At 28.7% G+C, this 27,016-nt stretch overlaps 1 protein-coding gene across 3 annotated transcripts; it reads left to right on the top strand.

Annotated features, from left to right (window-relative positions):
* Window positions 1–2,309: 2,309 nt before the first annotated feature.
* LOC111641833 (protein DDI1 homolog 2-like) lies at window positions 2,310–27,016 on the top strand. 3 transcript variants are annotated; one of them, XM_023388069.1, is made up of 9 exons: window positions 2,311–2,755; window positions 18,787–18,831; window positions 18,959–19,081; window positions 19,212–19,338; window positions 19,496–19,623; window positions 19,695–19,823; window positions 20,276–20,379; window positions 24,700–24,907; window positions 26,672–27,016. In XM_023388069.1, the coding sequence occupies exons 1-9, from the start codon at window positions 2,494–2,496 to the stop codon at window positions 26,902–26,904; spliced, it is 1,359 nt and encodes a 452-aa protein (XP_023243837.1). In that variant the 5' UTR covers window positions 2,311–2,493; the 3' UTR covers window positions 26,905–27,016. The 3 variants fall into 3 exon arrangements, with proteins under 3 accessions (XP_023243838.1, XP_023243837.1, XP_023243839.1); XM_023388071.1 differs by lacking the exon at window positions 26,672–27,016 and adding an exon at window positions 24,986–25,145 and having other exon boundaries at window positions 2,312–2,755; XM_023388070.1 differs by lacking the exon at window positions 18,787–18,831 and having other exon boundaries at window positions 2,310–2,755.

Genomic DNA, 27,016 nt, shown 5'->3' with positions numbered 1-27,016 from the left:
TATCCTTGAAATTTTCCTTTTCAAGGATATTTTTTAAATGTGCCGATTACTTTCCCTGTTGTTATGTTTAGATAACAAGAGAAAGTATTGGAATCATGTCAAATCTTACCCTCAGTGTTTTTTTTTTTTTTTTTTTTGCAAATCTCACGTGTGTGTTGGCGTCTATTTCTTATAATATTTCAGGATGGGTTAATGATTAGTAAACGAAATTTAGCATGGTAGTAGCTTTTATTTAAGGGGGATTGATGCTATTAAATTTTGGTGGTTATAGGTCGAGAGGGTGGGGAGATAGAGGTCACTTGTCATATCTAGAGATGAATCGGACTTAATGACAATTTTACCGGTACTTTTTATTAGCATTAACATTTTTTTTCTTTTAATAAAATTCATTTTTACTCTCAAAATTAAGCGTTTTACCATTTTATAATAATATTAAAAAATTTTATAATAATATCTCATAACAGATAGCACCATAGATAATTTTATTCATTAAAATAAAAAATATGCGTTATTTTTTAAACAATCTCTCAACGGCCGGGAAAATTACGCAACTCGTTGCTAAAATTTTTAAAATTTTTGCAATACAGTATCTAATTTTTTGGCTGAGATAAGTTAATTTTTGTTGCATTGTAAATTGTCAAGAATGAAAAATTTTCAGCTATACGATGAGATTTAACATCAAAAAATCTCTTATGGTGTATAAATGTTTTTGCCCGAAATCATACTGAAGCCAATTTAAATTAAAAATTTGGGTTTTGATAAGTCATGATTTCTATTGGAAGCACTTTTTACCATTCTTCTATATTTAACAAATAAAACTAAAGATGTAAACTTACATTTACGGTAAACATATAGTTCTACTACTCGGCACGTTTCATTTGGGTAATAACAATTAATGTGCCGTGTCAGTTAAGCAAAATAAGTTTAAACGATTTCCTTATTAACTATAAAACTTATTTCCTATTGTTAATGTTAAATCTTTTCTAATGCACAGAGAGGTGAATAATACACAAAGCTTAATACATAAATAAAAAGCATAAATGCTTCGTCGAATTGCAACTTTACGGAATGAACTCACTACGTTTCTTCCACGCTCAAAATGGCGACTTCTGTCATGTGCTTGCATATACTGGCTTTACTAGATTCCAGGGGCTGCCACTCCAATATTATAGCTCCATATTCAAGGCGTTAATCGGAAAGAACGCTTTTCGCTTTCTATTTGAAAGAAACTATACTTTCTTTTTTCAAGATAATGTACTTAGTTATATCTCTAGTTTAAGGATGACTAAAGAGCTTTTTAATGCTTTACCTTTAGTTAAATAATTAAGACAAACGAATGGCCAAGGAGACTAAAGACCTTACTCGATCCGTATTAGAAACCTGCTCCTTCAGATGCCGGTTTCTAATACGGGTCGAATCCTCGAGAATTTAATTAATGAGTGATTTGGTCCGAGTATATCAGGCGCCGTCTCTGATTACCAAGCCATCCTGCTGTGGACCTGACTTAAATCGTGATGAAACTGATAACAGGTTACGTAATGTAGGCTGGCGCCTGAACCGTCATTTATAATATGACGGCAATGACAGTTGAGGCGCCAGACCACCTCTCTGAGTGATGTGGGGTCGAATTCGGATAAACAATCTAGAAATCTTTTATGAAGGATCTGTATCGGATATGTCAAATCCCACTCCTCATCACTCATTGCAAGCTTGGCAGAATCCATGGACATGGTGAAAGATCTTCTGAGTGCTCACAAAGCAAAAAGAGTAAAAAAATTACTTGCTGTATGAAAAAGTATAAAACAATATTCAATTAAATTTTTAATTAATAATAATGAATGCTTCCCGTTTGCTTTGCCTACTCAAAGATATTACTATCTCAGAATAAGCAAAGCAATGACATTGTAAAACAAATATGATTAGTTTGATTACATTTTTTTCTATTATTGACGCTTTCTGCCCTGTGGGCACTAAGAGGCACTTTTTCCCCTGGCTCATCTTGGCTTTAGCCAGACCCAAATGGGGAGCTGCCGGATTATGAGAGATGAGACCCAACATATTCTGGACAGACCTCATGTCTCATGAAAAATTCCCGGTGATCGATCCGTTCGGATCTCCAGATCGTTAGCCTGCCGCTTGTTTACTTGCCTTATAAAAATACTTTAAAAAATTAAATCGAACATTATAAATTCCATTACCAAAAGAAAATTTTATCTGTAAATTAATTTATATTAATAAATTGTCATTATAAATAAAAAGCGTTATTTATATCGTTTACTATTTTATATACGAAGTACGCAGTGCTTTTATCAAGTTTCTACCGCTAGTGGGCGCTGTTGGATGACGGTAAGCATGTTGGAGATTAAATACAGAATAGAGGAATTGTGTAGCCGAACGTAATTTTATCACATTTTCCACCAATTTTAAACGAGTCAACAGAAACGCGCATAGAGTAGTTTTAAACAGTGATATACGCCCGTTAAATTGCGAAAGATGAAAGTCACGGTAACCACATTGTCGGATGACATCTTCACTTTGGATGTTAGTGACGACATGGAATTGGTCGATTTAAAAGCTCTGTGTGAATACGAGTCCGGAATTGGAAGTCAAGAAATCGTCGTCATGCACGAGGGAAGACCACTGTTGGACGATAAGAAAGATCTAAAAACTTATGGCATCAAGGAAGGCGACGTATTACTGATACAACAGATTGTGCAACAAAGAATGTCACAGGATTCCGTTAATCAGCAGCCTGGTGAGATTCAAAATTAAATGTTTCCAATGTTGTTTACACTTTTAATTCGTTAACCTGTAACATACTTTGTTTTCTATGAATATTTCGTATTATTTGGTAAACATTTTTGAATTATTAACCTACTTACATAAATTTATACATTGTTGTTCAGATAATAAATACAAGTTGAACGTTAAAATACATACTAATGAGAAGCATTTGTGTTAGTGTCCATAATTGTCTATATACAGATGAAAATAAGTTGAAATTGAATAGTTTTTTAGTGTTAATATGTGCATGTGTAACATTTCTGAATGTCTGAGAATATCATAAGGTTTCCATCTTATGATAAAAATACTTTTAGTGCAATCTCTGTTGTGTACAGAAAAGTATTTTATTAGTTAAAATTATAAGTTAAAGAAAGACTGATGTGTTTACGTAAGTAAGAAAGGATGTTTGCCTTTGGTGACATAAAAATAAGCATCAATAAAGTGGGAAAATCTAAAAATAAATTGTAAATATCTTGGGCAAAAATACATTTATTGTTAATAGTAAGTTATATAACAAAAAAAAAAAAAGAAACCATTATGGATTATTGTTATTAATGGAAATATATATTTTATTAATTTAAATACTTTCATAATTTCAATTAGTTTTTTTTATTTGTAAATGTTGCTCATTTATTTCATATTAACTTTCATTAGATTATTCAAATGTAAATTATGAAATCAAAAAATTTATATTTTATTGAATAAATTTACTGAATAGTTTCATTAAATTGTTATGAAAGTTTTAATAAATCTATCAAGAATTCTAATGTCGTTGACATGAACTTTTCGAATAATTTAAGAATTTTTTTTAATATAAATTTCTAAACACATATCTATTTTATTAAATTAAATCAGTAATGTATGTTTGTTTAAATAATAAAACAAATAGGATTAATAAAAACATAAAAATAAGTTTTTTTATGCTTAGATTAGGACCGATATTTTCTAACCGTTTAACAGAATATCGAGTAAATTTTATTTTCATCAATAAAATGTTAACGTTAGAAAATATTATCTAATATTTCATAAAATTTATTGTTATAGGAGGCATTATAATAATGTAGTGTAATGACAGTCTTAATTTACAGATTTTTTTAAAGTGATAACTGGTTGGTTGAATATTAGAATATTTAGTTGATGACAAAAATAATAAGATAAAATTGCATAAAAAGCATATTTGTGTGATATTTTAAGAAAGAAAATGATGAAGTTATTGTAATTATATATAACCACAGACATAAAAAGCAAATAATTATAAATGTTTTATTATTCTTTTTTTAATAAATGTGTTATATAATAAATTGATAAGAAAATATCTGATAAAAACAGTACTAACAATTATCTAAAAGTTCATAAATGATAGGCTTAATATAAAAATTTTAATGTACTTGTAGCATTTTCCATGAAACTAAGATGACATAGAAATGAATATTAAAAGTTAAATCAATAAATATTTATGTTAATGGACTTTGAAAAAAAGTTTTGCATAAATTTCAGTTCTTAATGCAAATATTTAATAAAATTAAAAAACTATTTTAGTCAAACAATAATGATTTTGAAAATGGCTTAATGTTAAGGATTTAATTATAAAATAATTTTAATGTTGAATAATGATTATTATTCTAATTTTTGATTGAACTTACATTTTACTGATACTAAAATTGTTACAGAATTCATTTTAAAATTGTTAACAGAAATGAACAAAACATCAAATTTTACATATCCACCTTCCATTAGACATTTTAATTACATTTGGCTTATTGCCAAAAGAAAAAAAAGTAAATCTTGTCAGGAGAGTGAACTTCTTCCAGTTACTGTAATACTGGGTCAAAAAACTAGTGATAGTGCCAACTGGATTTTGTTCTTATAGAAAGACCTTTCTATTAAACAAAGAGAATGTTTGAAAATGTCACTATGTATTTTAAATTTAGACATGAAGGTGATGTTTTGAATGGTAAATATTTTTGTATTTATCAGAGATTTTTAAAAATATACAATTTGCTTTGTTTAAGCAAAATGAATTACTTTTGATCTCATTTTATAGATTTTTGATGACACAAAATGTATATAAAACATCTCTAGTAATTGTTGAATTATTTTAAAATTATTTAAAACATTACAATGTATTCAAATATGTATCTATGCATAAGTAAACAAAAAGAATTATGTTGTGATTACTGTAACTTGTTTGACTAAACATACAGAATGTGATAGTCAGACTTAGCTTTAATTTTTTTCTATCTTTATGTAGAGCAAATTGTTAGTCTAAATAAAAACTGACTGACTAAATTATTTTTTTGAATTAAAAGAATTTTTTAAAGGTTGTGTCTTGTGTAAAACAGTATAAATTCTGTACATTTGTTGAGCTATATACAAATATATACAAAATACATTATTTTATGTATAAAAATGCTTACAACTAGAAGAGTAGAAGAGTACAATTGAGAGAATTTGAAACAACTAATTTGTGATTTCAAATATAATCTAAATTTATACATTTTATGAGTAGTAATATATCTATCATTTTATTATAAGTCAAAAAATTATAATAACTAATGTGTGTATTTTTATAAATATTGATTTTTTTAACATTTAAATAAAATTCTTTTTACAAGATTAAAAAGTTATTTTTAACAAAAGAAAGTACATCAGAATTTGTTTTATTATTGTAATCTTCACTATTCATCATCAGTTCTTAAATAACTGTATTGTACTGTACATGTAGATTAAATTATTGTATTTTACTGTTTAGGATTTTTTATGTAGTTGTGCAATGGTTTTCTTCTTCTTCTTATTGTTATAGTTTAATCAGATAATTTTTTTTATCTTAAAATTAAAAATTAGTTTATATGATTAGTGATTTTAAAATTAAAAATTTGTTAAATTTGTCAATATCAATTATATACACAATAGGTGCTTGCTTTTTTATAATTGAGGATATTGTTATCAGTAGTGTAATATTATCAGAATCAACATGTTCCAAAACAAATTAAATAATATTACAAAACTTTATTGTAATTAGAGCTTCACTTATGATTAGTAACTTAATGATAATTTGATTTTAGTTAAGATTTAGATTAGATTAGATTCTGTCGAGCTTTTTATTTTTATTTTTTATTTTTTTTTTTTTATATTCTTATATTCCTATCTTTTTGTATTCATTCCCTTAAGCGCACATTATTACAAACGCATGCGTAGTTGTTATTTTTTCGTAATTTTAATTTAAGTTCTATTTCTTTAATGTTCTTTTTACTTTATTATTTAACTGATGAAGATCGTTAAAGATGATCGAAAACGTTTTTACGATATTAAATTATTTGCTGGAATATTTAAAAAGGTGATCATTTTGTTTAATTGATTTTAGTTAATAGTAACCAACTGAAAAAACAGATGATAACAGTTAAAAGCTTTGTCGTTCCAATAAGTGTTAGCACAATGATTAGAGTCAATTTAAATTAAATCATTCAGTCAGATAAAAAGTTACTCTTAATACCTTAAATGTTCATCTTTCAAGGAGAGGGTGCGAGGACTGGAAAATGAATCTGAATGAAAGAGAGCAAAAACACAATGACACCAGGCACTTTTTATGAAGGAAATCTTCAGTAAGGGTGCGACTATGCAGATGCGAGCGAGCAAATTTTCCGAGCGAGCGAGAATATGTGGCGAGAAGAGGCGAGACGCGATAAATATCAAAACCTGTCAGATATGTGCGAGAACCAGAAATTCGCTCTCACCAGCGTTATTTCTCGCTTCTCGTTTGTGCATGGTTTTCCTTTGCGAAAACTAAATTGCTCGCAACCTCTCGCTCGCTCTAAATTCGCGTCTGCATAGTCGCACCCTAACACTTTTACTTTACAGTCATTGTCAATGACATTGTTTTCTGATTTGAAAAAAATATGCTGGAAAATTAGTAGAAAAGAAAATACCAGGCATATTTAATCATTTTTTTTAAAATAAGGAATGTTTAATTGGTGGGATGGTAAACTATGGAGTGGATTTTTATGATATCTTGTGAAGATGCTGTAAAATTCCACTCAATTTTGTTGCAACTTTTTTTTATCAAAGTCTTTTGTTGATAAAAGTAAACATTGCAAGCAGGGGTGTTGAGAGCTACAAGGGTAGGCTAAAAAGTAATGCACACATGCTTGTAGAACACAAACAAAAACAAATAGCAAGATCGGGCAAAAAGTTCATTAAAGTACAATTCTTAAGCTTCAAAATCATATATTTATTTTTCAACATAGTCACTGTTAAGGCTAACACATTTCTCCCAACGTGTAACAAGTTTTTTCATTCCGTCACTGAAAAATTCTTCCGACTTTTCTCGAATCCAGGACTTGACAGCTGCCTTCATTTCATTGTCCGAGGTGTAATGAGCACCCTTGAGGTCTCTCTTGAGTAGAGGAAAAAAATAAAAATTGCAAGGCGCACAATTGGGGAATAAGGAGGGTGTGGAATTGGTTCAAACTTCAGGTTTCGCAGAGCCTCTCAAGTTGCGTGCAAGGTGTGTGGACAAGCGTTGTCATGTTGCAAGATTATTGGTGCCAGGCTGCCTCTAACATGACAAACTCAACGTCGGAGGTGTTTTAAAGTCTTTATGTACTGAGAAGAATTAAACATTGCAACAAGGGGCAATGGTAATCGTCTGTGGCAGTGATTGGATGTCCGCTGCATGTTTCATCACAATTATGGCTTTTCCAGGCTTGCAACCACGAAATTTTATTATTCATCGATTTACAGTAGACCTATCAACAGTGTTGTCACCATAAACAGCCTTTAAACAACGATGAATCTCAGTAGGAGTAATTTTCAGCAGTTAAAAATTCGATAACAGCATGTTGTTTAACTCACGTTGACTTAGCACTAGAACACGTCTCCATATTTTTGCTTTTCAAAATATACTGAATGAATGCAACAACCTCAAACTGCGCATGCACATAGAGAGGGAATGTTACTTCCATATGCCACCTGGCGTGCTTCTGAAAATCTTTTTGTTTGCGCTCTACAAGCATGTGTGCATTACTTTTCAGCCTACCCACAAATATGGAGACTGGCTAGAGCAGGCTTCTTTTGCCATATAGTTTTTTGAACAAATGAAATATGTAGAATGTTTCTTTATTAATTATAAGCAGTCTTGACGATTTTATTTTCTATTAGTAAAAGATAACATTAATCTTAGAGGTAGGAACCATTACGGGCCCATAAGTTTTCTCCTGGCCTGGATAAAAATTACTAGTTTTCCCCTCGATAGTCCTGACTGCAAGGTTGACTAATAGGGTACATTTTCCAGGTATTACTTTGAGGTAACAAGTTACATTTCCAGTGTTGATGAAAATTTTATCATGCAAAGGAGCATCATTTTATCCCCCCAAGAATCAATTGTTAAAAGAATTTTGTTATCTTTCACATACTGTTTCAATGTTGTTTGTAAATTTATACAAATTTGTACAAAGACTTTTGTATAAATCTTTTATAAGTTTATCCAATTTGAAACAAGTGATGATAACATTGACAAATTAACTGCAGAATTTAAAAATCAGTTTTGATACTGTGGGCCAAATTTATTTGTTGACCTCAGGATGCACAAATACACAAGAGGGAACAACTTTTCTGATGCAGTTAGGCTGTATTTTGCCTAGGGTTTCTCAAACAAGATCCTGGGATCCTGGTTGTTTTTTAACCCAGGAAATTTTTCTTATCCTGGAAAATCCTGCAAATTTCTTAAATTCACTTTTTTTTTATTTTATGTTAAGGTTGAAGAAATTTTGCAAATAGAAAGTATAATTAACTCATAAACTATCAGAATACATTTATATTTATTAATTTTAAACCTACTTCTTAGATATTTTTAATTTTTGCTCATTATGGCATGTCACAAATGGTCAATAATCAATACGTAACTTATTTGTGGCAGGACTCTCAAAATTCTCTACCTGTAATTNAATACATTTATATTTATTAATTTTAAACCTACTTCTTAGATATTTTTAATTTTTGCTCATTATGGCATGTCACAAATGGTCAATAATCAATACGTAACTTATTTGTGGCAGGACTCTCAAAATTCTCTACCTGTAATATCTGGAATAATTGTGCTTTTGCTGTTTTAATTTTTAACCATGCCCAGTAGCTTCAATAACTGCATAACACCAACTTTGCAAATTGGGCAAGGATACAAACGAGTATGAAGCTTTTCTTCATAACCTGATTATTAAAGACAAACAAACTGCTGAATTATTGGGCTATGATGTTTCTATTAAAGCAGTTGAGGTAGACAAATCAGGAATACTAGAGAACAAAAGAAGTACTACAATCTCGAAAACGAACTCAAAATCTTTCAGTATACAGGTGAAAAACACATAATATTTGTCATCTCTTAAATGCATTAAACACAATTCCACTCACATCAATTGAATTAGAAAGGGCATTCTCAGTAGCAAGACTTATCATTACTAAAATAAGAATTGGAGTGAGTTATCGGAGTATTGACCATCTTTGCTTTTTAAAATCTTATAAAAATTTACAATCTTTTGTATATTTTATTTAAAAAACGAAAATTACCTTCTAAGTTAGAAGTTTGAACTAAGTTCATTTTTTTAAATTTTTAACTCAATTCAAAGCATTTTGTTGTTGTAGTTGTNAGTAGCTTCAATAACTGCGTAACACCAACTTTGCAATTGGGCAAGGATACAAACGAGTATGAAGTTTTTCTTCATAACCTGATTATTAAAGACAAACAAACTGCTGAATTATTGGGCTATGATGTTTCTATTAAAGCAGTCGAGGTAGACAAATCAGGAATACTAGAGAACAAAAGAAGTACTACAATCTCGAAAACGAATTCGAAATCTTTCAGTATACAGGTGAAAAACACATAATATTTGTCTTCTCTTAAATGCGTTAAACACGATTCCACTCACATCAATTGAATTAGAAAGGGCATTCTCGGTAGCAAGACTTTTCATTACTAAAATAAGAATTAGATTGAGTGATTGGAGTAGCGACCATCTTTGCTTTTTAAAATCTTATAAAAATTTACAATCTTTTGTATAATATTTTATTTAAAAAACGAAAATTACCTTTTAAGTTAGAAGTTTGATCTAAGTTCATTTTTTTAAATTTTTAACTCAATTCAAAGCATTTTGTTGTTGTTGTGTGCAGTTTCCAGTAAACGTTAATAAATTTTTTCTATTTGTGAAAATTTCTAAATAATTCAAAGATAATTTTTAATATATATCTTATACAGCATTATTAATGATTTTGGAGGTTGCAAAACGTATTAAATTACTTTAAAAAATGAAAAATAATTATATTATTTGATTTCATGATATTTTATATATCTTAAAAATAATTAATTTTGTTCCGGGATCCTGGGAAACGGTTCGCTTTTATCCCGGAATCCCGGGACAAGCAAAAGACCGGGAAATGAGAAACTCTAATTGTGCCATATAAGAATGGGTAAGTTTATTCAAATTGTGCTTCTTTATGAACACCATCTTCATTCCTTGAAATTTAAATGATCTGTTTTATTTTGTCTGATAATTATACCTGTTTGATCTGTACTGACTGGATAGGGACAGCAGCTACCAATGCNAATCAATTGTTAAAAGAATTTTGTTATCTTTCACATACTGTTTCAATGTTGTTTGTAAATTTATACAAATTTGTACAAAGACTTTTGTATAAATCTTTTATAAGTTTATCCAATTTGGAACAAGTGATAACATTGACAAATTAACTGCAGAATTTAAAAATCAGTTTTGATACTGTGGGCCAAATTTATTTGTTGACCTCAGGATGCACAAATACACAAGAGGGAACAACTTTTCTGATGCAGTTAGGCTGTATTTTGCCTAGGGTTTCTCAAACAAGATCCTGGGATCCTGGTTGTTTTTTAACCCAGGAAATTTTTCTTATCCTGGAAAATCCTGCAAATTTCTTAAATTCACTTTTTTTTTATTTTATGTTAAGGTTGAAGAAATTTTGCAAATAGAAAGTATAATTAACTCATAAACTATCAGAATACATTTATATTTATTAATTTTAAACCTACTTCTTAGATATTTTTAATTTTTGCTCATTATGGCATGTCACAAATGGTCAATAATCAATACGTAACTTATTTGTGGCAGGACTCTCAAAATTCTCTACCTGTAATATCTGGAATAATTGTGCTTTTGCTGTTTTAATTTTTAACCATGCCCAGTAGCTTCAATAACTGCATAACACCAACTTTGCAAATTGGGCAAGGATACAAACGAGTATGAAGCTTTTCTTCATAACCTGATTATTAAAGACAAACAAACTGCTGAATTATTGGGCTATGATGTTTCTATTAAAGCAGTTGAGGTAGACAAATCAGGAATACTAGAGAACAAAAGAAGTACTACAATCTCGAAAACGAACTCAAAATCTTTCAGTATACAGGTGAAAAACACATAATATTTGTCATCTCTTAAATGCATTAAACACAATTCCACTCACATCAATTGAATTAGAAAGGGCATTCTCAGTAGCAAGACTTATCATTACTAAAATAAGAATTAGATTGAGTGATTGGAGTAGCGATCATCTTTGCTTTTTAAAATCTTATAAAAATTTACAATCTTTTGTATATTTTATTTAAAAAACGAAAATTACCTTCTAAGTTAGAAGTTTGAACTAAGTTCATTTTTTTAAATTTTTAACTCAATTCAAAGCATTTTGTTGTTGTAGTTATTGTTGTTGTATGCAGTTTCCAGCAAACTTTAATAAATTTTTTCTATTTGTTAAAATTCTACATAATTCAAAGATAATTTTTAATATATATCTTATACAGCATTATTAATGATTTTGGAGGTTGCAGAATGTATTAAATTACTTTAAAAAATGAAAAATAATTATATCATTTGATTTCATGATATTTTATATATCTTAAAAATAATTAATTTTGTCCCGGGATCCTGGGAAACAGTTCGCTTTTATCCCAGAATCCCGGGACAAGCAAAAGACCGGGAAATGAGAAACCCTAATTGTGCCATATAAGAATGGATAAGTTTATTCAAATTGTGCTTCTTTACAAACACCATCTTCATTCCTTGAAATTTAAATGATCTGTTTTATTTTGTCTGATAATTACACCTGTTTGATCTGTACTGACTGGATAGGGACAGCAGCTACCAATGCCTACTCTTGCAAGGTTTTTGTTGTAACTTATAAATATTTTATTGTGTGAAACAATTGATTATGTTCTTCATATTTTGTGAGATTTAACTACTTGAAGTTTATTGAATCTGATTCTACTCATTTTTACATTTTCCTTCCACTGTATCAAATAGTAATCTTTTCTTTTTATGCGACTTTCACCCAATTTTTTTCAGTATCTTAAAATTCTAACATGAATGTGCTACAGTAAGAGCAACAATTTTTGTTTTGTATACCAAGGGAATGTGTTGTGGAGTTGGTTTTGTATAACTGCTTGTATTACAGTCATTTGTTGTTGGATTGTTTTTGCACTATCAGCAAATAATATATAATGTGCAGCTTCTTATAATTATATAAGTATGGAAAATACAACATATTTTGTCATTCAATCCTTCAGTGTTGCCGTCATCAAATAGAAATTTTTCATCTGCCACTATATAACTCAAATAACATAACTAAAATAATGTCAATAATAGTGTTGGAAAAACCTGTCTGCCATAGCGATAGAGACAGAACTAACTTGTTCATGAGGCTGTTTGGTTAATAAATTGTGTGTTTCATATTTGGGATTGACATATAAGAGAGCATTGGTGAATGTACATTTTTAAATTTCTCCCATAGTTTCAACATTAACTTTCTTACTTAGTGATGGTCTCAATTCCTCAGCCATTGTTTTTGTTAGGAAATAATTTTTAAATATTGACCTTCTATAAGAACTTGTTGTATACAAATATAATGCTACCATTACTATATTTCAAGTAATGAAGCATTGAAATATAGTAATGTAGCAATGAATATTATTTACTACTTGAAATTGTCAATATTATATTATTAAATTATTGATATTGAAACCATATTATTATTGATAATTATAATAATAAAAAATAATAATTTGCTGACATCTTTAGGGGATTTTCGGTCCACTTTTGCCATCTTTATATTAAGATGTCTGAATTGTCTATTAAGTCAACCATTATGACAAATCTGAGTAAAAGTGGATGGGGGAGGTCCCTTAAAGATGTCAACAAATTTACTAGATATGAATCAAACAAGTAATTTGCTGTTCATTAAAAAGTGGAAAAAAAGATCAGTAGGAATTGAATACAGGCTGGAAATGAGAAGTCAAGCCTCAGCTGCTTTATTGCACCACTTTGACAGAAGCCTGTTGTTGTTAGGACTGGTAGATATTCATTGTCCTAGTTTTAAAGATGTTTTTCTTGGAACTGGTTATATATTGCACACTAGTCCTTCCTTATGTTTTCGTAATAGTGAAGGACTATTTACAGAAATAAGTTTCATTCAGGTTAGTTTCCTGGTTCTTGCCCCTCTCCTTGTTGAACTTGCACTCAGTATTGTGTACAGTATACTACAGTTTAAATTTCAATTTCTAGCATTTGTTACTTCATTTATATGCTAACTGTTTGCTACTGTTGAAGACTGTAATATTCATCACTGTTTAATTAATTAAAGTACAGTACTGAACTGTAGCTCCTTTGTGTAATAGAAGAAGCAAATAAGAAATAGAGATTTGTCCCTCAAAGATAAACTTGAAATTTTAGAATGTTATAATAAATTTCAGAGTAAAAATTGAAATGTCAACAAGAAAAAATGAGAACTTGATTTATAAGAAAAATCAAACTGGAAAAGATAGTGAAGTTGATTATCTTTGAAGCTTGTTTTAATAATGTTTGTCAAAAATGCACTTGTTTATGGGTTATTAATGCATCATAAAGCAGAAGAGTTAGCTAAAACTATGGGAGAGAAAGATTTTATTGTAACTGATGGAGAAATCAAGAAAATAAGATGTACAGATGCATTCATGATGAGGAGAAAAAAAGTTCTGATTTTGCATCAGCTGAACTGTCTATTAAAAACGAAATAGCCAAAAATTATTGCTGAATATCCACTGAGGAATAGCTACAATACAGACAAAACATTTTCATGCAATTCTTGATGATGCTTATATTTAAACAATGAATGTTGTAACAGATGCTGTTAATTAAATCACAGAAAGAATATACTATAGTTGTTTTGCTCTGCTAATATGCAAGGCCAGAAACAAAGACTTCTAAAGACTGAAAAAGTAAAAATCCTAGATATTTTAAAGACATGAAATATTTACCAAAGGATTACTATTCAAATGTAAATGCCTTTATGACAACTAACATTTTTTAACAATTGTTTAGTTAAATGGAATATAAACTTCAAACAAATGGTTGTTTTGTTGTACAACACATTCATGACAGTCAAATACAAACTGATGTTTAACTTATATTGCTAATAGAATTTTCTTATTTGATGCACTACATCCTTTGGCAATGTTATAGGCTCAAATGTCTGAGAAGACCATTTAGAATTGTTTTTAAAAATTAGCACATAGGCATGTGAAAATGAACATAAAGAATACTACAGAAGATATGTCAAAAGAAAAGTTTAAAAATTGAATTGAGCATTTGGAAAGGAAATTCTGGTGTCTGTTATGGTGATATCATCAGAAATATGCCAAAATGATATTAAAGAAGACTTTGGAGAATTATCTGAAGAAAATCTACATGAAGATAGTCTAGATCTTCCAACAAATGTTCAGATGTGAGAAGCTCTTAAGTCCTTCATTGTGGCATATATTAAAGATGTGTTCCATTTCAAAAACTATGAATATGAACATTTTAAGTGAAATGTTGCCAAAAAACTATTTGGAAATAATACTGGTTAATCTACTAGTAATTATTATAATTAAATATAAATTTAATTATTAAGAGTTCATTAAACATTTTTAGTTGTTGTTTTAACATGTTTTAAATTCCTTGATTCACTAAAACTAGAATTTACACTAGAAATTCCACCAATTGTGATTACTTTCATCACATATTGTAATTACTTGGTTATTGTTACCAGTATAGGTTAGTTCCAAAGTGATTATTGTTTCTGTTCTGTTATTAATTTGTTGTCAGTTTAACTTAGTTTTATGATAAGCTTTTTTAATGAAACAATTCTAAATTTTAAAATTATGTAAATGTAAATTACAAGTTTATGCATTTATTGGTATTTCAGTATTAAAGAAGAATTGTATTTAATAAGATTAATATTTTCTTGATTTAATATTAAACTTGTCTTTAACTGGCTCTAGTGTTTAATAAAATAAGTTTCAAAAATCTATCGGTAAAACTTTACATAACATTTTCTTTTTATTTCTTTTAGAAATGTTATGTTACATATCTGTATAATTTCATTCTGATTATTATACAGATGTATACAGTTTTAAAAAGCTAAGAATGTTTGTTATATGCATTATTCTTGCTGAATTTTAAGGTTTTGGGTCTTTAATTTTGCTTAATATTTGTGATTTTCAAAATTATAGAAATATTTGTTTTTAATTAATTTTTAATATTTTCTCATATATATTTATAATTTGGCAAGAATTAAAAATATTTCAATTATAAATTAAATTAATACAATTAATTTTAGTAGGAAAAAAGAAACTACATTTTACTACACATCTTTATCCCAACACCGGAGAATACTAATAAAAAACGCTTTCTAACCTGTTACCAGTTCGTTACGAGTTAGTCGAAGAAGGAGAACACACCGGTAACAGGTTAGAAAGAGTTTTTTTAAACTAAATTTTAATATTGTGTGCAATTTTATCATTTAAAGTTCTATTGATTAATCTTGACAGTTCTATCAATACAATAGATGACTGTTACTAGGTAGTTCTGTACTTTTTACTGTTATTTTAGCTTTGATAATTGATTTATTCTATACTCATTTTTTTTATTTTTCTCATATAAAGATTGTGATTGTAATTAATTAAATGGATAATGATCTCTAATAATTAAATTTTTTTTAATCTAATGTGAAAAATATTTTAGTTCTATAATTTTTATATGGTTCCAATTTGAAATGCTTTTTCCAATAAGTTGTAAAATTTTGTTTTATTTTGAGGAAAAGATTCCTATCAAATACATTCAAATGAGCTTGGAAACTGTTTCCAAGGTCATTTGATGGTACTCAATCACTAGTTTTTAGCTGGTTTTTTGACACCCGTGATGTTGCAACAAGCTTCTAAAGGTGTCTAAGGATTCCAATAACTAATGGTTAATTTAAAGTAAGTAAATTTATTGGATGTTAGATGTGTTATATACACTAAAATAAGCCAATTAGGACACCAGCTTCAAAGAAAAAGATTGAAATCTCTGCTGCATTAGATGCTTTATTCTAGCTTAATTTTTATGTCTGAATATTTTTAATGAAGATATATAACAATCATGAATACACTTCATAATTTCTCTTTCATCACATACAAAAAACCATGTAACGTTAATAAAACTATCAACTACTACTCACATGTCCCAGAATATATAAAAAGGAATATTTATACCATGGAGTTAAAAAACATATATACCAGAATATCTGATAACAAATGGCAAAAAATAAAAATAAAAGAGCTTGAAACTAAATTTTTACTTAACGACTATCCTAAATCGAAATTAAACACATGGCAAAAGCAATACTGGGAAAATAGATTTAACACAAAATATAAATCCGACAAAAAATACAAAACCTTCCCATATATAAAAAACATTTTTGAAGGCTGTAATAAGTCATTAAAAAAAGACAATATCAGTTTGGCTCCATCTTTGACCAACAAAATATCTCATAGTATCCATTATGACATTAATAAACAACATAACAACAAACTAAACGCCCTTAAAACTATAGGAACTGTTTACAAACTTGAATGCAACTGTCAAAATCCAAAAACTTATATTGGTGAAACAGGCCGGTCACTAGAAACCAGAATTAAAGAACATATGGCAGCCATCCGCCTAAAACATAACACTTCCCCCTGGTACTACCACACAATAGACTATAATTGCCAAATTAATAAAAACAATACAAAAGTGTTACATGTAGAAAAAGACACATATAAAAGAAAATTTAAAGAACACATAGAAATCAAAAAACACCCTAAAGAAAACTTAATTAATGTTTCAGAAGGCATGTCCATAGACCCCCAATGGTACAAACTCATAGAGAACGCCTCCACGCGTTAAAGATTGTTTAAATCACAACCCCCGTGTACGGAATGTGGGTAACTGTTTATATAACATTACTTGTCGGTATTCTGTTACTAAGCGAACAACGGATAAGACCAGTTGTTAAAAATGTTTTGTACTATGTTCCTTTTTGTATTCGGAAATAATACATTCTAACTAAAATGTAAGTGTGCATTGATATTTTTTAAATTAATATTCTATGTTAAACAGTTCGTCATAAAAATGATATGTTAAACAGCCTCCCCCTTATGCCACTTTTTTCATATCATAGGCTATGCCATACTACTATGTAATCAAAAAATTTTTGTAAAATACATCTATGCTGTACCATTATATGTCAAGTAAGCAATTTTATGTTATCATCACCTCGCGTTTTTAGTTATGTTCCTACTAACCAATACCGTAAAACTAACCTTAAATTAAATTTTTTTTTGTGTAACCTTAACAGCACTGAAGAGGGGTTGGGCATTTAAGCCAACCCGAAATGCATATGAATAAGGAATTTTTTAAATAAAAAGTACGTTTTCTAACCAATTGCTGTCCGTTAGTCTACCAACTCGTTTTGGATTACACAGACGCTACACACTGCATTCAAGATACAGCAACCACGTCCTCTACATTACCATTCAGATGTTATAATATTCTACAAGAAGTTGAGAATTCAATTTTGACACCATTTAATGCTTAAAATATGTTTCCCCTGAAGGTTTCAGATTTTATGGTTTAATTTTCATGTTCTGTTCATATTTCCACATGTCTCATGTTTCTTTTCTTTTTGTTGTGAAATCATTGAATATATATATTGGAGATTAGATTTATCTTAGAAAAGTAAACTGTTTAATATTATTAAAATTATTTACTGTATTTATATTAATAACTATTATGTAAAATAATTATTTGTGTTTTGTTGATATACAAGGTGATTCAAAAAGGACTACAATTTTGAAAGCAAATAAAATTTTACTGAGAAGTCTTACAGAATTGATTGAGGCACTAGTTAATAAAAAACATGTTAAGTTTGTTTCATGTAATGCAGAGATGTTGCATTGGATTGAGGAGGTTGAGACATTCCTGGACAACATTATCTTTAGCAATGAATCAACATTTTATCTTTATGGTAGTGACCCTTCAAAAATTTACAAGCAACTGTGGAACATGTTTGTCACAGTCCAAAAGTGAATGTATTTTTTACTCTTGTTAAAGGGAAAGTGTATACTGGGAAATTTTCTTATTCCACAGTTAAGCAACAATGACATAGAAGAATGCCATTGTTACTTTTAATGAGATGGTGCACCACCCACCACCTTAAAGACATTCAAGATTTCTTCAATAAATGCTTTCTAGGTCAGTGGAGTGGTTGAACAGGGCCAATATCATGGCCATCTCCATTTCCCAAAGTTGATTAGATCTTTAATGGAACTTCAAAGAAAAAACAAGTCTTTATTCTATCATAGCCTGCAAATCCCACTGAGCTCGAAACTCAAATCACTATCAGTTACTGAAGTAACGACAGATATATTGCATCTTTTGGCAAGAATTGAATTCAGGTGGGATGTCTGTCATATCACCAGTGGTGCACTCTTAAAACCAAGATTGCTATTTGAGATAAAATTTTATGTGCTTTGCTATAAATTAACATTTGAACTGATTCTGTAACTCTTCTGATTAAAATTTTTTTTTTTTAAATCACCCTGTACAAACTAAAGTAATAACTTAAGTTTCAAAATCATGGCTTGAATAAAAGTAATAATTTCTGTCACAGGTCTTCCCCTTCAATTGGATTTTAGTGGACTTCAGCTTCCACAGAGTAAGTTTTTTTCTTCTTAAATTAGAGGAAAACTTACTAAAATTATAAATTTAATATACTGTATATGAAACCAAACTATGTCAGTAATTCATTCTATATGTATATTTATGTAATTTTATTTTCTCAGCATCCCGACCAGAAGACGATCCAGTTTATCTTAAAGAAATGTTATTGAGTCATCCTGAACAACTTGCTCTTCTGAAACACAATAATCCAAGATTAGCTGATGCTTTGCTTAGTGGTGACATAGGTAAATTTTTGGTCTTAAAATTTTTTAAAATATTTATAATATCATAAATATATAAAAAGAATCAAATAAGCTATTTTAGATATTTAATATAATTTGTCAGAAATATGATTAATTATCATTTTTGTTAAAGAACGCTTTACGTCGGTACTTCGAGAACAACAGAAAGACCGAGCCGAGAAAGACAGACAACGTATTAGAATAATGAATGCAGATCCATTTGATCCTGAGGCCCAACGTATGATTGCAGAAGAAATCAGGTATATTTTAAAAAATGTCTTTAAGTAATTTTGCATAGAATTTATAAAATTAATATTTTATCGTGTTATAGTTTAAAACAATGACAAGTAATAATCTGTTTTAAGAATTTAAATTAATTAGGATGAATCTTTAAGAGTTTTTTGTAATTAATTTAAGGCAACAAAATGTTGATTCTAATATGGAAGCTGCAATGGAATATCATCCTGAAAGTTTTGGTCAAGTTATTATGTTATATGTCAATTGTAAAGTTAATGGACATCCAGTAAAAGCCTTCATTGATTCAGGTAAGTAAATGTTTGTGTTAAAACATATTTTCATTAATTATAACTGATTATTTTGTTGTTTTTTTTTGCAGGAGCCCAGACAACAATAATGAGTCAAGCTTGTGCTGAGAGATGCAGCATTATGAGATTAGTAGATAACAGATGGGCTGGCGTAGCTAAGGGAGTGGGAACTCAAAAAATTATTGGAAGAGTTCACTTGGGTAGGAACTGCAAACAAATTTAAATTATTAAAATATACATATATTGATTAATTAATCAAATATCGAAGTTAATAAGATAATCTTTAAAACTTTTTAATCATTTATAGAAAATTATATAAATGTATATTTTAATGTGTCATATAATTGTTTAGTGAAGTTTTATTGAAAACATCCTTTTTTATAAATTACAAATTTAACAGATTAATGACTGTATTCACAACACAGGATCAAGAATTAGAAGTTAACTAATAAGAGTTCATATACTAAAAGTAAAGAAAATGGTAATTGGTTAACATCTGATTCTAATTCTTGAAACTTTGTTATGAATATGGCCATCAAAGAAGTTTTACATAAAAAATTTTTAAAATCAATTGTATTATTCTCTGTTTAAAATAATAATTATTTTTGAGTGAGATTTTGTGAAATCTTACTAAAAAGCTTTTATTAAACAGTTCAGATCCAGATAGAAAATGACTTTTTGACTTCATCCTTTTCAATTTTGGAAGATCAACCAATGGATATGCTGTTGGGTCTGGATATGTTAAAACGTCATCAAGTATGCTAATTGTTTTTAATAGATTTTTTATTTTTTGATAAAATATTTAATTGCAGTGAAACACTAAAAAACGTTTTATTGCCTTTTTTCCAAATATAATTGACAAGAATAAAATAACAGAAATTAAGGTGCATTAAAATTATCTCTTCTTACTANATGATAACTTTAATTGAAATAATAGATTCAAAATTTTAAATAAAAACCTGCAATTAAATATGAGTGAACAAATCAAAAATATAATAATAAATTTAAGAGATCTCTTTTCTTTTGATCCTTTTTTTATATGAACTCTATGATGAAAAGAGAGCTAATTCATATTAAATATTTTTGCATTATTATATATGTTTGTCCCCCTTGAAAATATTAACCAAATATTGGCATGCTGTCTATACTCAAAATAAATAAATTGTTATAATTTTAAAATAATTTGTTGTTATATAAGTGTAAGAAGTACAACTGTTCCTTTGGTAATGAGTAATTATTGGTAATTGTCATTAAATTCCTTGATGATAATAATGTAGTCATTGCTTGAAGATAATTTGCACTGCATGGCATTATCTTCATTTCTATCCATCACATTTAGATATTAATGTTATTTCAAAATGTTTTGACACCTATGAAGACACAATCCACTTTCACATTTGACACAATAATGTTTTCTTCAGGCACCTATCTGGTAGGTGTTGTTTCTGAAGAATTGCACCTTCATTTGTGATATGGCCATTTCAAATGTGTTTTAAAAGAACAACTGTTCTTTTAAAACACATTTTTAAGAATAGTTGTTTTTTTAAAGCACATTAAAAGATTGCAATAAACCAGTTGTTTTTCCTTGTATTACCACAATGTCACACTTTCTTTTTCAGTTCTTGAAATTCTCTTGGAAATTTCAATTATCAATATAGAACATTTATGTAAAAGTGTTCCTGAGTTTGCTAAAATCAGGGCTGTGGAGTTGTTTAAAAATCTACCAACTGAATCTGACCAGGGATGGACTTGTTATCAAAATAGGCCTGGAAATTCTGATGTTATCACATGACTTCAGAATAAAAGCTTCAATAAATAGAGTTCTAATGAAGATAGAATGTAGAAACTTTTTTATTCCAAAGCTAAAAGATTCCTCTAAGTAATGACATAGTCAATATATAAATATGTATTTGATAATTTTTACTTTCCTGACTGCTACACTTTCCCTGTTATATATAACAATCGGTCAAAAAAAAAAACCCAAAATTTTTACATTTTTGGGCTCAGGACACCTTGAAATGTTGAGATATGCAAAAGATTTGGGATTTTTTTCCTGTATGTATGGATGTTAGAATGAATGTGTGGGGCATGATTTTGTTCATCTGTTTGAAGCTTAATAATTTCTGTGGTTTTTGAATTGGAGTTGGATGGTTTAACTCAGGAGTTATTAAGTTTGTACTAAACTTAACTGGTTGTACTAAATCATGCTCCCACACATATCCAGAGTTGGCAGATTTTTTACGACTCCGACTCCACAGCCCTGGCTAAAACCAAACTGACCATAACCGGTCTTGGAAGAGTTATGATATCCAGCTGTTTCCTTTAATTCATACCAAAATTCCCTCTAGTAATATTTCTCCTTACTCCTTAATTGTACTAAATGTTTCATTTTAAGTAGAATAGATTTCCTTCTATTTAAAATGGAACATTTGGTACAGTATCACTGGAACAAATGTTTTATTAATCATTTTGAAATAGTAGTAGAGTATAAACAAGCAACCATAATTGGAATAGGGTTATTTCTTGGGGTTGTGAAGGTAATTTACAGTTCTGTTTAATAAATTCTGGTGAAATTTTTGTTCACTTTATCACATGAAAATTAATGTTGTGACAATAGTGTCTTGCCAAGGCAACGACAAAATTCATTTTAATGTGAGAAATCAGTTTATCAGCATTTGTTTTAAGGCAAGTTGACTGTATTTCAATTTTGCCTTGTTGCAACCAATGTAATAAATGGAGGCTTGAATAATTTTTCAAATTTTTTTTTCTTTTCTGAAAATTAGGGTATGGATTACACACATGCCGTCTACATATGCATAAATATGGTAATTCATTTTATGATGAATAGTAATATAAATTATTAGACAAGTTCAACAGTGTACATATATTTATCTCAAATTTCTTGGGAATGAGGAAAAAACATTTTGAGATAGACAGACAGATTTCAAGATATAGGGGTTCCTACACAGTAAACAGTAATAGATTTGATTGGAGGTATGGTATTTTATTAATACAACAGCAAGTACAGTACATATCTATATTAGGTATAAGTAAGTAAAACATTTTTGATATATCTAAACAGAAATAGTTTGTCAATAGTTTGATGCCTGACTGATGTCAAATGTTTGACTTTCTTCATCCAATAAGACACGAACCAAACTCTTAACCAATTGTAGAAAATTGCAACTATGTATTGTATTGTAGATCTCTTACAATACAAAACAATTTATGCTTTCAAAATGTAGTTGCCGAGCTTTGAATTTTGTAATTGACACTTCAATCCATAATTTGAGATACAGATATTTTGGAAGAAAATTATTTAAGATAAACATGGAAAATATATTGAATTTAGGCTGAAAATGCAGGGAAAAAATAAATTTTGATATAGACAGGTTCAACTGTATTTTAAAATTTTATTCATTAAGTATTTTTTCATTAAATATAAATATCGAAATGTTCTTTCATTTTGTTGTCAGTAAGATTGTTTTACAGATTTTATTTTTTGATTTATCATTTAACTATATTATATATACAGATACACACAAAATTATTATTAACTGTAATAGTGATGGCCATAATGTGCCAAAGACTTTCATAAGCCATGCGAAAGCTCTTGAATATCAGCAGTCTGGTTTGTCATACATCTGGCTATTCAGAGATTCTGAAAGTCTCAATAGCATCATTATAGCCTTTCAAAAATGATAAAACTATTATTTTATAAGGAATAATCATGTGTCAACATTCTGTATAGTAAATAATGTTAATCTGACTGACAACCAAGATGTAGCATTGCCATGATTTTATTCATCTGTTTTGAAGCTTAATAACTCCTGTGCTTTTTGTTGAAAATTTTCTGAAATTTTGCATGGAGGTTTGTGTATTGGGGATTGATGCTATTAACTTTTAGTGGTTAAAAGTCGAGGCAGTGAGGAGAAAAAAAAAAAGGGCCATTTGTCATATCTCAAATAGGGTTAAACTTAATGATGATTTTACTTGTTATTAGCATTTACAGTTTTATATAAAACCCATCCTACTCTCAAAATTAAGCTTTTTGCCATTTTATAATAGTTAAAAATATGTTTTTAATAGTAAAATATAACAGATGGCACAACGCATACAGTTTTAAATGTTGCCAGAAAGGTTAAGCAACTTATTGCTAGATTTTTTTTATTCTTTCAACCCTGCAGACACTAATAGGACTTTTTTCAAACCTACAATAGGATGGCTGACTGACAGGGTGTGACATATTAGGGTAGACCCTGTACCCTGATTATGTCAGACCCATCCTTAAAATTTTCTGGGGATTTTTGACTCACCGAGATTTGATTTTTGATCCTCAGAGAAGTAGGATGCTTAACTGCATTGGCATCTGACTGTGTTACCACATTATAACATTCTGCTCTTATCCATATTTGACTCCTTAAATGCTGATCTAGAAGCATTATCTACTTGCCCACTTCTGTAATATAGTATTAATTATTTTCAGCATCATTGAAGCTCTCAATATTGATACACCTGCTTTTCTTAAGATTATTTTTTATTTTTAAGCACTTTGCAATTGTAAGCCGACTTTGTTTACACATTTGTCATGGATTCAAACAGATGCTGGATGGTCCAATTTATTAAGGTGGCACCATTCCTGAAAATTCCTGGGGGTTCTGATCTGGACTTATTCCAGATCCCTAAAGTGGGACCAAATTGCCATTAGTAATAAAGGTGCCAGACTTTATCACTATGGCCATTTGGTTGTTTTTAGGTTAATTCAGCTTTCTAAAATTGAAAAAGACACAAAAATTTTGTAATCTAAACTAATCAATATTAAGCTTAATATTAATTTAAATGAATAATAATCATTTAAAATTCTTTAAAATAAAGATTTGTCTGGTCATCCTTCTGTACAAATTTTCTGAAAATACCTTTTATTATTATAAAATTTTTATTATATAACAAAAAACCCTCCACTTTTTGAGAAATTTGTCATACATTGTAAATATTTTAAATATACACTATATAAGTTAATAATGTATTTATAATACTTTAGCATTTATTTAATTTAAAAAAATTCTTTTTATCTAGTGTTCCATTGATCTAAAAAAGAATAAATTGGTAATTGGCACTACTGGAACAGAGACACCATTTCTCTCGGAAAATGAGCTACCAGAATGTGCACGGTTACAAATTCCTCAAATTCTAAATGTACCAGCAAATTCTCTACAAGAGCAAGAAGACAGACAGTTAGCTGAGGCACTGGCTAGGTCTGCCGAAGACGGCAACGTGCAAAATGGTAATTGTAACGTCTCGTAAATATTACGACATTCTTAAAACTTGATCGTTATTGAAGAACTATTTCTTTTTGGTGCAGAAAAATCTGGAAAATCAAAGAAAATGAAATTTACTAAAAGAAAATAATTATTCACAAGCATTACACTTTCCCACCATCAAATCCTTTATGTATTTATTTTGCTCTCAGTATATTATGCTGTGATATTTTATTTTGTAATTTCTGTACATACTTTTCTTGAAGAAATAAATTTTTTTTGCTTTCAGAAAATATTGTAATAAACAAGTTGATACACATAAACACAAATAATCAAGATAGTAATTTTAAACATTATAAATAAATTTGTAGATTTCAAATAGAATTTAAATATGCACTTTTCATATCATTTTTGTGATATTTATCACTGATCATATAGATAAAGATCACTGAAATTTCACTTTTTTTCAGTGTTAACTGAATGATTCACATGCCAATGAACTCTTTTTACTTAACATTCTGTTACAGTTTGAAAGCTTTAATTTTCTAATATGTAAAATATATAATAATGATAAAATCATGTATTTTAATTTATTTAAGCTTTGTGTGTGTAAATATGATTTCTATAATTATTATTAAACAGTGCGACATGTATTTTATCTGTTACAGAAAATGAAATATTGATAAAATTACTAAAACAGATTAAAGAAAAAAATCTTTCAGTGAACTATAGTTAAAAAACAGAAAAGTAACTATTATTTTAAGCTGCTTTTCTTTTGTATGAGATAAGTCTCTGTACAGAATAAGAATTTGACTGATTAGATTTTTATATAATCAACTTCAAGAATTTTTTTAAAATGTTTTCTCTGAGGCATTATATATATACAATCATTATTTTAATAATTTTATTGATATTTTTTACTAGATGCAATACATGTAATATTGTTTAATATTGCTTACAGAAATGCTTCCTTACATGCTAGATGAAGTACTGAATGTTCTTGTGCTTTCTTACATCAGTTCTTCAAAAATAACTATTGTTTTGCATACAATCCACTATGAATGTTTTCTATCTGCTAAAAGAATGGTTTTATTATGCAATAGTAATTACATATAATTTTTTTGCAAAATTTGTAAATATAAAGCACTATAAAGACCAATGTAATAATAAAAGCATTAATATGTATTAATACATTAAAATATGACAAAGTTGTCAATCATATTACTTAATTTGTATTAAATTTCTTTATATTCATATTAAGCAAGTATTGCATCTGGCTATCATTTTTTAAATAGACGGGTTGTTTATAAATTTATAGTAACTTATTGATTTCAATCATTAATCTTATTAATCTAAAGTTGCATATAATCACCAAGTTAATTTAACTTATAAATTGCAAAGATTACAATATAAGAAATATGATATTTCTTAATATTTATTTTATAAATAATGTACAGTATAAGAAATCTATGAAAAGGTTTAAAATTTATGCAACTGATATAATTTTATTCCATTTTTTCATAAAATAGTTTCTTTTCAATTATATTTCTTATTTATTTTCATTAATTATATTGTGTAAATCTAAAATATTTATTATTATAATTATTTTTGTTTTTCAATTAAATTCTTCTGTTTTGAAAAATAACAAATTCTTATCCCTTATTAGATATTACTAACTGTAAATTTTTAATGTGTATTCTATGTAATTATATGTAGAATTTTTTTTTATTATAATTTTTAACAATTTATGTAGTTAGCTTTTTATGTTTTTTTGTTTTTAATTTTATTAGCTTCACCTTCACCTTCGACCGTAAAATCGCAAAGGATTTCTCTCGAGCACAAAGCCACTAGCTCTTCCTGTCCTGGGTCCCAGCCGGCCGATAACTTCACGGATAATGACGTGCAAAGTTTGGTGAATCTCGGCTTTCCTCGACAACAGGTCGTAGAAGAATTGAGGAACTTTAACGGAGACACGACGCAAGCGATGGCATCCCTATTTGCAAAATCGTTAAAATTACCTTGATTTTCGTTGCACTGTAGTCCTGTGAAATAGTGACTATGTGAAATGTGACCACGAATCTCGTACACTTTCTGTAGTCGGTATTATTGCTAAATCGTCGGCACATTGCATTATC

This window comes from Centruroides sculpturatus, unplaced genomic scaffold, assembly GCF_000671375.1.
Source record: "Centruroides sculpturatus isolate CEXI.00-Female unplaced genomic scaffold, Cexi_2.0 scaffold1318, whole genome shotgun sequence".
Taxonomy (NCBI): Eukaryota; Metazoa; Arthropoda; class Arachnida; order Scorpiones; family Buthidae; genus Centruroides; species Centruroides sculpturatus.
Note: the sequence above shows the minus strand (reverse complement) of the source record. Positions and strands in the feature narration are given on the sequence as shown.